This window comes from Onychomys torridus, chromosome 4, assembly GCF_903995425.1.
Source record: "Onychomys torridus chromosome 4, mOncTor1.1, whole genome shotgun sequence".
NCBI classification, from domain to species: Eukaryota; Metazoa; Chordata; class Mammalia; order Rodentia; family Cricetidae; genus Onychomys; species Onychomys torridus.
This window is the reverse complement of record NC_050446.1, coordinates 43368337-43382718: the sequence shown is the minus strand read 5'-3', so window position 1 is coordinate 43382718 and position 14382 is coordinate 43368337. Positions and strand designations below refer to the sequence as shown.

Here is a 14382-nt window from a genome sequence, read left to right as displayed (position 1 = left end):
GTATTCATCTATAAAATTATGTGTTTTTGAGAAGATTCTGTCATGAGGAAAACATTGCTAAAATAACAATGGGTGGAATGATCCAATCACAATTTAAATGTTACTCAAATACATAAATGACCAGGAGGAGTATTACTACAACTCCTTTCTGAGGGTAAGATGGCAGGTATTTTACTTTGCATCTTTTTGTCAATTTTTTTCTAGTTTTCTTAAATAATTTTCCTTTAGTTTTAAGAATTTCATACACAAAACAAGGAAATATTTCTATCTACTCATACCCACTCACCTTACTCTCCTTTCCTCTAAATCTCCCAGCCTACCCCTCCAAATTTCATGTCTTTTTTTTTTTTTTTTGATGACCTATTAAGTCTGATTAGTGCTGTCCATAGGTGCATGATTATCATCCCTTGGACCATGGGAAAACTATCAATGACCATACACACAAAGAAAAAATGATCCTCCTTGCCCCAGCTGCCATCAACTGCCAGTAGCCCCTTATTAAGGGCTGGGGCCCAAACAGCACCTTCCCCATCACTGCCTGAGTTTTGGTTGGCTTGCTCTTGTGCAGGTCTTGTGGTGCAGGTAACCTCAGTTGCTCTGAGTGCTTGAGTGTGATACCCACATCATGCCCAGAAGTCAAACATTTCAAAGCTCTAAACCCCATTTTCTGGCTCTTTCATTCTTGTTACTTCCTTTTCTGTGATTTTCCCTGAGCCTTGTTGTTTGTGGGGAGGGGGGTTGATGGATGTCCCATTTAGGGCTGAGCACTGAGTTTCTTGTTCTCAGTACTTAGGCCAATCATTTACTTCTGCATTAACTGTTCCCCTACTGCAAAAACAAGCTTCTGTGACCATGGCTGAGGACAGCTCAAGTACAGGGATATGAACACAAATATTTACAAGACAACTTAACATGTCATTTAGCAAAATAACTGGGAAGTCATAAACTCTAGGGTAGGGCCCAGTACTGTTACTCTATTTTTAAAGAGTATTTTTTTTTCCAGTGAGGTAATACAAGTACCTTCTATCCCTGGTACAGCTCAGTTTTGAGATCTCACAAATCTCTCAAGATAAGAATCATTGACCTTACATTTTTTTCTTGACAGGTTATTTCCTTAATTTTTCATTTTCATTTTCAGATAAGCTACTCTTACAAAGCTATGGGGGGGGGGCCAGATTCCATTGTTGACACTGAGTTGCTTACCTGATCTGCAAACTCATTATCTTAGCACACAGTTTGTGTGAGTTTTATATCGTAAAAATACCTGTAAAACTTCAACACATAATACTTCAATTTGCTTAATTCTAAGAAAGTTCACAACATGTAAAAGTTGCAGATACTGAAACTTTATTATAATGTGTGGGAGGAAAAGAACATGCTTCCTAGGCTGGCTGGTCATAATGCAGCAAAATGTAGGTCACTTCCTGGACAAGAGCTGTCACTGCCTGCACAGACTGGTACCCTGAAGCTTGCTTTGTCAAGATTTGGAAATTTCTTAAATGCTTTGGTTGTCATGGTCCAACAGGCAATCGCTGCAGCTGCTGCTGAGTACACTAGTATTGGGAGGAGCAGGATGATGGGTCTCTCGGAGAGTTCTTCAGAAACCTCCAGGCTGAGCTCAAAGAGTGCCAAGGAGAGAAGAAACAGAAGAAAGAAAAAGAACCAGAAGAGGATCTCCAGTGGTGAGGAAAAGGGCGATGATGAGAAACTGTCCAAGTCAGAATCAGACGAAAGCATCAAAAGAAAAAGCTGCCATCTCGGGGTGGAAGGGCACCACCGTGCCCGGGAGAAGAGGCTGTCCACTCCTAACCAGGTACTGCTGATACCACAGTCAACAGGCAGAGCAAGGTTTAACTCTGGAGTCGGGGCCCAGGAGAGGAAGGGAGCTTCATCATCATGTTTTACTTAAAACACTACCTTTGGCTGAGAGTTTGTGAAATAAGATATATATTTTTTTCCTGTTAAGTAGTTTTCATAAGAAGCTGTTGTTTCAGAATTGCCATATCTTCTCTAAGAAACATTTTTTTTTTCCGAAATAAAACGTTCCTGCAAACTACTGTAGGACTGAAGAGCTTGTTCACTCCACAGATTAATTTTCATTGTATTTAGTCAATGTTTTTAACACCACATATATGATAAGAACAAGGGGATGAGAGGAGGGAAGGAAGGAAGGGAGAAAGGAAGGAAGGAAGGAAGGAAGGAAGGAAGGAAGGAAGGAAGGAAGGAAGGAGGGAGGGAGGGAGGGAGGGAGAGAGGAAGGGAAGAAGGGAGGGAGGGAGGAAGAAAGGAAGGCACAAAGGAAGCAATGAAGGAACAAAGGAAGGAAGGAAGGCCATAATCTTAGACTAGTGCATCTACCTTCTACAGTCCCGTAGACTAGCACGGACCAAAGCACCAGGCAGCCAATTTAGAGTTTGCCCATGCCTTTGACATCCTCCACTCCAGCACAGTAGCTTCTGGTTGGCTAATAAATGAATTCCTCTCCTGTGGATTTTCCCTCTCTCTGTCTTGCTTTTTACACTGAAACCTCCATCCCCAGGTCCTCCTCCAAACCCATGAGATGAGCCATGGCTCCAGAGCTACCAAACATTTACCAATTACACAGCCCCACATCAATTGTTGTCACGACAGACATATACCTATGGGTTGGGTCACTCTGCTAAATAAACACTGAAGATCAAGAGCCACACCTTATACAGATGACAAGTTGTCTTTGGCTTCACCTTCTCATCTTCCTCTGGTTTTCCTGACTGGGGTGCTCACTGTTATCTGAAGACTTCCAATCCTTCCCTGTCTCCATTACTTAGTAAAGACTTTTTTCTTTTATTTTATTTCTTTTTTTTCCCAAGACTAGCTTCAAACTCTCTATATAGTCAAGAATGACCTTGAACTTCTGATCTTCCTCCTTATATCTTTCCAGTTCTGGGATTACTGGTATTGGTGACCATGCCCAATGCAGGGCTGGGATCTGAACCGAAGATGGTATGCATACTAGGCAAGCATACTGCCAACTTATATCCCTAGCCCAGTCTGTGTCTTACTGGTGATTTTCCTTATTAATTTCTCCTCTCACAGCAGCACTCCCTCTTCCCCTGTTCAGCTCAAGCACCCCACATCCACAATCCTACACCCCTTCCTCTTTCCTCTGCAGAGGAACAAATTCCTCATTCTTATATTCCATGCCTGGTCCAGGATTCCTGACATTGTCATCTTGACTACAGCTTGAAGTTTCCACCTTCTGTTCCTTAGGTGTGAAGCACAGAAGTAACAGACCATCAACCCTTGTCTGCAAACAGGGCACACTCTAGGAGAGACAGCTGGAATCTTTATGATACTAATACAAAGGAAGACTAGAGGGAGTCCAGGCTTGTTCTAAAGCAAAGACCTTGTCGTGTTCATTTTCCATTGTTCCCAGCGCCTTCCACTTATCTTTAATACAGCAAGCACTAATGTTTATTGAACTTAGTACTTCTAAATAATCTGCCCTGGATTTCCATTTATGGAATCAATTTACCCTGGGCAGGAGTCATATGAAGGTGACAGTTTTCCTGTGTTCCCCTTAGGAGCAACCCCAACCCCAACCCCAAAGTTGTTATAGCCCCGTCTCTGAATCTCATTGACCATTAGATCCTTTAAAGCACACCCATCTGGTCTCCAGTGTACAAACCAACAGTGTCCCCAGTCCTTCTGACGGAAGAAGACAACTGACCTCTAGGCACATGCCTTAGTACAGTTCCTCCCACCCAAAAAAAATAAATACATTTTCAAAGTTTCAACTTCTTATGGAACTTAGGAACTGATAAGTCAAAAAGCTAAATGATGAGTTTAAGTATTAGAACTGGACAGGTCCTTTTTTGGGTTCTGGGTATGGATTCTTCTAATAGTGTAGCCATTATTTGCTAAAATTGGTCTTTTTACTGAATTGCTTTTCTTTTAAATATGGTTCTCTTAAGCGAACACAGCATCACTGGTCTAAAGTCTAAAGACTTAATGGTAACTTCATGGAGTCTGCTCTAATTTGTAGGAGCTCCAGCAGACACTTTCCATCTTGCTTTTTCCACAGTCACCACTCAGCATTCGTGGCTCCTTGTTCTCGGCAAGGCGCAGCAGCAGAACCAGCCTCTTCAGTTTTAAGGGTCGAGGAAGAGATCTAGGGTCTGAGACCGAATTCGCTGATGATGAGCATAGCATTTTTGGAGACAACGAGAGCAGACGGGGTTCACTATTTGTGCCTCACAGACCCCGGGAACGACGCAGCAGTAACATCAGCCAGGCCAGTAGGTCCCCTCAAATGCTGCAGGTGAACGGGAAGATGCACAGTGCGGTGGACTGCAATGGCGTGGTGTCGCTTGTTGATGGACCCTCAGCCCTCATGGTCCCCAATGGACAGCTTCTTCCAGAGGTGATAATAGATAAGGCAACTTCCGACGACAGCGTAAGGATGTTTTCCATAGCTCAGGCATGGCTGGGCTCTTACTGGTGCATCAGTCAGTCTCTCTGCTGGGGGGGTCTGCTCTCTAGCCTGTGAATGGCTCTGCATTTGGTGATGCCTTCCCTGTGAAAATACAGCTTTAACTCATAGTTCAGTCCCCATGTTAAGTACTGTAATCACCTCATTCAAAGATATTTTATGGGGCTAGAGAGATGGCTCAGTTAATAAGGCCCCTATGGCACAGCACCCAGGTCAGGCAGCTCACAAAAGTAACCACTATAATTCTGACTCCATGAGATATGGCTCCCTCTTCTGGCACCAGTGTGTACTGCACTCACGTGTGCATAACAACACAGATACACAAACACATAATTTTAAAAAATATATAAATATTTAAACAAACAAAGATATTTTATATCCCATGCTGGTAAAAGGATATATATATATTTGTGTCATGGTTACAGGTTGCAAATCATCACTTTAGAAGACATTTATGCCTACAGCATATTGAGTAGGCTAACCTTATTAGTAAACAGGCCTCATTTCTGTAGAGAAACCTGGATCTCTTGCTACTTACTTCTGATTATTTCAGGTTACTTAATATATACCTATTGCAAGAGATTCTTACTTGAGTTGTTAATAACAACAGTAATAACAGCAAACACAGTCTTAAGCTTTACAACATCTACAAGATGATACATTATTATCACCACAAACAGGAGAAATAAACCAGAATGTTCACATGTAACCATAGTTCAGGAGCAGTTCTGACATTTCCACAAAGACCCTGTGTCCTAAGGGTAGGCTCTTAACCTCCATCCCTACTGCCTCTCCAAACCTACTGGACATTAGGTTTCTAAAGTTGCATATAATTTAGAATTGCTGTACTTATTCTTCTAAACAAATGAAATCACTTTCATTTTAAATGCATTTTTTCTGAAGTCTATTAATAGAAAATATCTGCAACAAATAAACATAAATTTAAAAATGTAGCTATTCTCACATAACATTCCCAGTGTCTTTGGGTCTCTGAACCCTTAAAAAATGTCTGATTAGGCTCGAAGAACAGATTTTTCTGGCTCCTGGAGGATCCATATTTTGCTCACTGGTTATTTTATGCTGCATTACAGCAAGGGCTGTCATTAACCCACCGAGTTTCCATCATACACTATTCACCTATGTGTTTGTATTAGCTAACTGTGCAGTATTTGAAGTGGGAATAAAGCTCCATCAAAGTCTTGCATACACACATTTCAGTTTGAAGAACATGCACGTGCTCTGGTGTAACTTTGCAACCTCTATGCTTGCATGATACAGCTTAAGCCTGTCTGTTCAGCTGGTTTCTTCTTGTGAAGTAGCATGTAACATTTCTATGAAATGATACCTAAGATTTATATTTCAATGATGTTTGTAATCTGTAAAACGTTGTGCAATTTATGTCGTATTTGTAAGTGATTTAACATTTTTAAAAGAAGCATTTTACTTAAGAATTGACTTTTTACTAGAGGAAATCAAAACCACAAAACTAAAAAGCTAAAGTTATAAAACCTGAAGAATTACAAGTGTGATCATCATAGAGGTCTGGCATAATGCACAGTTTACATATACACATCTATCAGTGCATGACAAATAATAAAATCTGTACACTATAGACATGCCTATGTGAAAAAGAATTTGAATTAAATACTTTTTCATTTGTGGGAATAAAGAGAGTTTAGCAGAGAAAACACAGCATTACATGCCCATACACATATATACAAATATGATTATGTATACATGTCTATATTTTGATATGCATATATACATAACTATATACAAGTTTGCATCCATATAATTATATAATTTTATTAACCAATCAAATATATATATATATATATATATATATATATATATATATATATAATGTTGGTAAAGTATCTACTCTCTATCACATAGCACATCCATGCTAGTACATGACAGCTGTAAGGTTGTAGGTTTGTTTATATATATTATGTGTATGAGGATGTGTAATTTGAAAGACTGATGCAGCATTTTTTGTTTATTTGTTTGTTTGTTTTTGTTTTTTTAAGTCAGTTAGCATGCTTGAAAAACAATCATTTTCTCTTAAATATGAATATGCCTGGCATGCCTCAGTTCAAATTACTGCATGTCAATGGTTGTTAGAGCTGCATTGCGGTCACCTCTTTGAGATAAAGTCTACACTCTCCATGCTGCTACATTTGCCATCAGTCTTGAATATCTTTTTCAAACTGAATCACTTAATGCTATCTACACATTGTGTTTGTTATTAAGTATCTTTCAGCTCTAAGAAAAAATTCTTGAAGTAGTTTTCATTCATATTGGTATGTCATTAAACAATGGGAATAATAATTACTGAAATTAGACTCTAACCCTTTGTTCACATACCTCTACATCTCTTGTCTAGTTGTTTTATGTATGGTATTTCCTTGGTAAATATTTGATTAAGTTGTATATGCAGCAACAACACAATAGTGCTATAATGAGAACTATAGCAATAGTGTTATAATGAGAATATAATTAAGAACATTTCTTAACCCTGAAACAAGAGTATAAGGCAAGATCTTTTATTATAAGCATTTTACTCATGATTCATGCATTAAGTAACTTTCTTCTTGCAAGTAGCAAATAGAAGACTCATCATGTGAATCTAGTAATCTAATCTCTACTTTTCATTATTCATTACAGCTACCCAAGCCAGTTTTTATTTCTACTTATGCTTTATTAGAATTTGTTTTTAAGACTGTAATTAGTCACCTTTTTCCCCACTTAGGGCACAACTAATCAAATGCGCAAAAAAAGACTCTCCAGTTCTTACTTCCTGTCAGAAGACATGCTGAATGATCCGCATCTCAGGCAAAGAGCAATGAGCAGGGCAAGCATTCTAACTAACACTGTAGAAGGTATGTGATAATAATTTTAGCTTATGGGTTCTTAAATGAAATTAATATAAACTACAATCACCTTTAAAGAGATATGTGAAATTACTAAGAATAATTCAAAGCATGTTCACGGTGAAAAAGAATAACTAAAAAGAAATATTGATTTTATGAAAGAGAAGTTAAAAAATCTCATGAGCAGATGAATTCACATGGCATTGTATTCGATTAAACCCTTGAAAAGTGTTCATTAAAATAAGAAGCAGGTTATCTTAATTAATAAACATCATCAGAATTTATGTATATAAAAAATACTGTAATTTATAGTTACACATATAATTTATGTATATGTAAACATAGTGTTATGTATGTAAAAACATTTAATAAATGAACTGTAACTTTCATACCAAAAAATGGTGTTTATCAATAGTAATGATAACCATGTATTGGGGAGGTGTATGTGCACATGTGTATGGTGCATTTGTGCATTGACATTGAATGTTTTCCTCTACTGTTCCCCATGTAATTTTGGGGACAGAGTCCCTCACAAAACCAGATCACTGATTCAATAAGATTAGCTGACCACCAAACCTCATGATTCTCCTGCCTCCACCTCCCTAGTGTTGGGATTGCAAGCATGAACCATAGTGTCCAGTATTGCTATTATTAAGGAGGCTATTTCACATAATTTATCTAGTAATTGAAAGAAGTTTATTTCTGGGATAACTTACAGCCAGTAAGGGATCTGTTACAGGATCCAGGAGAGACAAGGTGCAACCCAGTGCAGAAATCTGGCTTGGTCTACAATCCAGCCTCCAGGACCACGAGGGATCAAGAAGAGAGAGAGAGCCAAGCATGAACGCACCTTAGGTCTTAAGGGGTCTCCTCCTGGCCATGCCCCAGGGGCAGGTCATAGGCAGGTGTGGCTGGTACTTGCTGTCACACTTGGGGCAGTGTTTCAAAGTCAAGGCTAGAACAGTTACCCACTACAGCCCAGGTTTCTCCTAGGTTCTAGAAACAAGAATTCAGGTCCTCATGACATGGCACACACTTGACCATCTGAGTTTTCTCCTCATCAGTGCTAGTGGATATTTCACTGAGAGGTGCCCCTATGTCTGCATTTGGTCATTAATACCTTTCTCTGCTTCATCTCACCAATAAATATGTGATACAAAACTTTTACATAGTCTTCTGGGTTTTCAAAGAAATAGCACTTTGATAGAAAAATTAAGCCTGAACATTGGATTGTATTGCTGATTTCTACGTGGTAGTGAGTAAAACTAGACCAGTGAGTGATTTCATGTTTCTTGTTTCTTTCCAGAACTTGAAGAGTCTAGACAAAAATGTCCACCATGGTGGTACAGATTTGCTCACACATTTCTAATCTGGAATTGCTCTCCATATTGGATAAAATTCAAAAAGTTCATCTATTTTATTGTAATGGATCCTTTTGTAGATCTTGCAATTACCATTTGCATAGTTCTAAACACATTATTTATGGCCATGGAGCACCATCCAATGACTGATGAATTCAAAAACGTGCTTGTAGTGGGGAACCTGGTGAGTTGTGTCCCCACAACCCTTTACCCTTTGGGTGTCATCTTGCCATTTCCTTCTGGTTTTTTGTTTTTGTTTGTTGTTGTTGTTGAGGTTTTTTTTTGGGGGGGGGGTGAGACAGGGTGTCTCCTTCTGTTTTTAAACTTCTGTGTCTACAGCTAATTATGCAGAAATTGAATTTACCATATGACTCCAGCTACAAAGCCAAACTTCTGATACTATATACTATTTTAAGGTACTTTTCCAGTCATGTTGGTTCCCATAAACAGCAACACTACTTTCAAATGTGTTACCATTTCAAGAACTACAATATCCTTTAACTGCTGAAATATCTGTCAACATTTTAAAGTTTGAAATGTTTTTTAAAAACACTTTTTATGACGGGCAGTGGTGGCACACGCCTTTAATCCCAGCACTCGGGAGGCAGAGGCAGGAGGATCTTTGTGAGTTCGAGGCCAGCCAGCCTGGGCTACACAGTGAGTTCCAGGAAAGGAGCAAAGCTACATACACAGAGAGACCCTGTCTACAAAACAAAACAAAACAAAAAACAAACAAACAAAAAACCCAACACTTTTTATAATTACATTGCACTTCCTGAATGAATATATTCTTTACATGTTTTTAGAAATGCTTTGGCTGTATTATTCTGAAATAGTGGTGGTGGGAGATCCAGACCTTTATAATTTCAAAGACTTCAGTTTGAATCCAGATTTAGTTTCCTATTATTGTTATTTGTTTTTTTCCTTTGGGGGGCCCACCACCCAGCTCCCTAATAAATCACACACTTAAGGAGGCTTATTCATAATTATGAATGCCTGGCCTTGGCTTGGCTTAGTTTCCAGCTAGCTTTCCTTAACTTAAATTATCCCATTTATCTTTTGTCTCTGGGATTTTCTTTTCTATTCCTGTATACCTTTCTGTGTTTCTTACTCCATGGCTTGCTGTGTAGCTGGGTGGCTGGCCCCTGGAGTCCTCCTCCTTCTTTCTTGTTCCTCAGTCTCCCCTTCCAGTTTTCTTCTCCTATTTATTCTCTCTGCCTGCAGCCCTGCCTATCCTTTCCCCTGACTTGCTATTGGCCATTTAGTTCTTTATTAGACCATCAGGTGTTTTACACAGGCACAGTAACACAGCTTCACAGAGTTAAACAAATACAACATAAACAAAAGTAACATACATTAAAACAATATTTCCCAACATCAAAGTTAGGACTTTGAACAAATATCCAGAGCTGCTTTCTGCATTAGATTTTTTTTCTTCTTTTCTTCTATTTCTCTTTCGCAGAAGGCAGAAGTATGTGCTTCCTAATTACTGATGGGGAGCATATATTATGCACATCCGTGTCTTCTTTCTGAGTTTATTATAGCACATGAACTCAAAGACCCACCTGGTCTCATATCTACCACCACACACCCAGTGTAGACATCTCCCTGCTAATGTTTCATAATTCTTGTTTTTAATGGTCTCACCACTTCCCTCTGAACCATTTTTTTCCAGCTAAATTCTCTGAGGGAAAATGTGCCACAGGAGTCATAAGAAAAAAATCTTATGTTACAACTTTGAGCCTTTTGAAACCTGTGTCATGAATTAATTGTGCTTTATAATACATTTTGTGAGTCAGTGCTTTAGGTATCTAACATTATCGACCCCGTGGAGGTTAAACACTTTTCTATTGCCCTAACAACCTTCAAAAGTTGAATCAACATGTTCTTTTTGACCTTATGAGTAGAAAGAATAGAAAAGGCAACTGAATCAAAAATTCAACATCTGAATAGATATATGATAGATAAGTAGATATACAATGAATAAATGACCAGATATATAAATGATAGATGCACAAATAAATAGGTGATTAGATAGATATATAGCAAATAGATAATAGATAGAAAATATGGTAAGTGAGTAGATAAATAGTAGATTATCAATATATAGATAGATAGATATAGATGATAAATAATAAAAAAGATAGATAGATACATAGATACATAGATACATAGATAGATACATAGATGTATTAATAAAGCACAATCGGCCTGTTGTCAAAAGCTTATGTCACTGGAGTTTTCATAAGATCCTTTTAAATGCTATTTCTGATGATAAAAACTGACATGATAACCAGAGTTTTTTAAGGTTTTGGTCTTTATATGAAAACTATAATAAGTATATAAGCCTTGCTTATATGAAGAAACAATACATTAGCCACTTTTAAAGTATCTAGGACATTACGTGGGACATGGTCACCATTATGTTAATAGTCATTGTCACCATCAGGATGGCTCTGTATTTTCCAATAACAGAAAAATGCTATATTTCATTTAGATCTTTACAGGGATCTTTGCAGCTGAAATGGTACTGAAGTTAATAGCCATGGATCCCTATGAGTATTTCCAAGTAGGGTGGAATATTTTTGACAGCCTAATTGTGACGTTGAGTTTGGTAGAACTTTTCCTAGCAGATGTGGAAGGATTATCAGTCCTGCGGTCATTCAGATTGGTAAGTAAAAACTAAAGATACTGCTATATTCTATAATGAAGGGGTATCAGGTTTGTTTGGGGTTTTGTTTGTTTTTTACTCTACAGTATTATTATTCAAAACTTTTAGAAGTTGAATCAAAGGCAATATCAAATCTTACATTTAGCAAAATAAAATCCATTCATTTACAAGTGCACTTAAGGGGATAGAACTTCATGTTTAATTAGGAACTTGAAATTATGTCCAGTTCTGTTTAATGATATATTCTAATATGACAGGGACTCTTTTAATCTGATATGTAATAATGTATTTCAAGTAAGAAGATTATGATTTGCAAAAATTTATGCATAATATGTACCTAGATTTATGGGGTTAATAACTAAAGTTTAAATCATTGTTACCCAAACACCATGCAGTCTAAAAAATATTAAAAGTGTTAGAAAGTAACATTAAGGTTGAGCTACCAATTCTAAAAGAACAGAGAACATGCAAATAAGTTGCTATCAGAATTTTTTGACTAAAACTACACCACTGTTTTCATAATTTGCATTGTCATTGTTATGGTAATTATAAAACAACAGGAATATTAAAAGAAAGATGAAACGAAAATTTGTCTTTAGCTAGATAATAATAACATGGAATGTGAATTACATTGTATACTTAAAAGTCAAGGAGTAGAAACACTCAAAACTGTTTTATGAATAATTCTAAACTTTGTTCTTAGCTGCGAGTCTTCAAGTTGGCAAAATCCTGGCCCACACTGAATATGCTCATTAAGATCATCGGTAACTCAGTGGGCGCGCTGGGCAACCTGACCCTGGTGTTGGCCATCATTGTCTTCATTTTTGCCGTGGTTGGCATGCAGCTATTTGGAAAGAGCTACAAGGAGTGTGTCTGCAAAATCAATGAGGATTGCAAACTCCCACGCTGGCACATGAACGACTTCTTCCACTCCTTCCTGATCGTGTTCCGTGTGCTGTGTGGAGAGTGGATAGAGACCATGTGGGACTGCATGGAGGTCGCTGGCCAGACCATGTGCCTTATTGTTTACATGATGGTCATGGTGATTGGGAACCTCGTGGTATGTAAGAGCTATTTATATATTTAAATTTTCTACTACAATTATTTTCAGATGCTACTACTTCTGTAATTTTAAAATTCACTCTATTTTAAAGACAAAAATAATACCTTTAATCTCCTTGACCAGAAAACCTATTTTTATATTTTTCAAACTTACCTTCTAGAAAAAAAACCTGCCTTATTTCTCTCATTTTAATGGTTTTGTCATATGAATTAAATCTTTGGTTTTCAAACCTCTTAAAACATGAAGTGTCTTCAAATATGAAGCTATAGTGGTAAATAATGCATGATTAAATTAATGATCACAACTAAAGGAACAAGGCAAATGAGAATATTGGTTATGGGTCCTTATATTCACAAAACTAGCAACTAGTATATGGCCCTTTACAGAAAAATTTACCTCCCAGAAGTTTATAGTATTTCTTTCATATAACAATCTCCTCATATTTCCAATTAGTGTTTTATTTGCTTCTGATCTTTTTCTTATACCTGTTGATAAAATCTCTCGAGCTTACAAAAAGAGAAAACTAGGTAAAATGTTCTTCAATGAGCCATTCCACCTGATTTTCAAATCTATAATCTTGGCTTGCCCTAGTTCTGGTCCACTGGGCTTCAAATCACCTGCCAACCATAGGGTAAGCGCACTCACTCTCACTGGCTTCAGAACAAAGCTACTAAATGTTTTTGACCTTATAACTTCCATTAAAAATTAAGGGTTAGAGATCAGAACAGAAATTCTACATAAGCATGGTGCCAGAAAGATTCTATCACTTGGAATTAGTGAGAAGATCACTAACTTAAAACAGATCTTTCATTGATATTCCTATTAAAACACAAACATATGTTCTTAATAAAATACTAAAAAGACAACAGTTTAAAAATACCTAAAAGTTCTTAGCAACTACCCAAATTGTTTTCTATGATTCTGTGTTAGCCAGACTTTTCATCCCTGTAACAGACTCCAGACACAAACATTTAAAGGAGGGAAGATTTATTTGGGCTCTGTTTTAGCAGTTTCAGTCCATAGTGGCAAAAAGCACATGTGGAGCTCATCAGCTCACAGGATTTCAGCCAGGAAGCAGCAAGCACTTTTAAGCTGTAATCTTTGTCCCTTTTTGCATTCGAATCCATTCATGCTCTGAGCCTATATAAAATATGAGGTAAATAATGTGGGCCTTGAAGACACTTATATTTAATGGTAGCTCGGTTATGTGTGTGGCTCTAATGTAAAATTTTTAAATATACATACAATTTACGTCTTCTGCCCTCTGTGAAAATTTTAACAGCTGAGATTCACTTGGATACCTTATTCAGAAAGGAAAGGCAGAAATGACTTTGCTTTCTAAAAGGACCTTGCTTCAAGGATACAAATTGCCCTGACCTCCTTGGCCACTTCTCCCAGGATACTCACTAGTTCCAAGTGATAGAATCTTTCTAGCACCATGCTTATGTAGAATTTCTGTTCTGATCTCTAACCCTTAATTTTTAATGGAAGTTATAAGGTCAAAAACATTTAGTGATACTCAATAAAGGCAGCCAATCAGTTTCATTGTCTTGCATGAATTATGGTCAATGTGCCTAATCTTAACCTGAATGGTCAGCACAATGACAATGGTCTAATTTTCCTGCACAATTTGCTTCCCATGAAAGTAAGGAGTAATCAGGGGTGAGTCAAGAGAACCTTTGAGCTTCATTAAAGGGAGTTCGACTGACATGACAGAAGAAAAGCAAACTGATAAATGCTGTGATGACAATGGTGGGGGATGATTCTCTACTCCTGGTAATTCATCAGGGGTATTGCTGTCCCCTGCTGCCCAAGCCCCCATGTCTGTATGTGGAGAGAGCTCTTACAAGTGCATGAAAAGGTGCTTCATCTTTTTGTCATTGTGGGTTTGTACTGTGACCTGTATTTCTGAAAAGTGTGCTTCTTTGTATTTCCCATATCCC

The 14382-nt window shown here is 37.7% G+C and overlaps 1 protein-coding gene and 1 long non-coding RNA gene across 2 annotated transcripts in view; one reads left to right on the top strand and one right to left on the bottom strand.

The window, feature by feature from the left end:
• Scn9a (sodium voltage-gated channel alpha subunit 9) overlaps positions 1-14382 on the top strand; it is a 149366-nt gene that overhangs the window by 84315 nt on the left and 50669 nt on the right. Inside the window, exons 11-16 of the mRNA XM_036183639.1 lie at positions 1526-1813; positions 4064-4435; positions 7224-7353; positions 8651-8889; positions 11203-11376; positions 12080-12436. Coding sequence (XP_036039532.1) covers positions 1526-1813; positions 4064-4435; positions 7224-7353; positions 8651-8889; positions 11203-11376; positions 12080-12436 — 1560 coding nt within the window. The remainder of the gene's footprint in view (positions 1-1525; positions 1814-4063; positions 4436-7223; positions 7354-8650; positions 8890-11202; positions 11377-12079; positions 12437-14382) is intronic.
• Positions 1-14382, bottom strand: part of LOC118581484 — a 146161-nt gene that overhangs the window by 124239 nt on the left and 7540 nt on the right. The gene's annotated exons all lie outside the window — the stretch shown is intronic.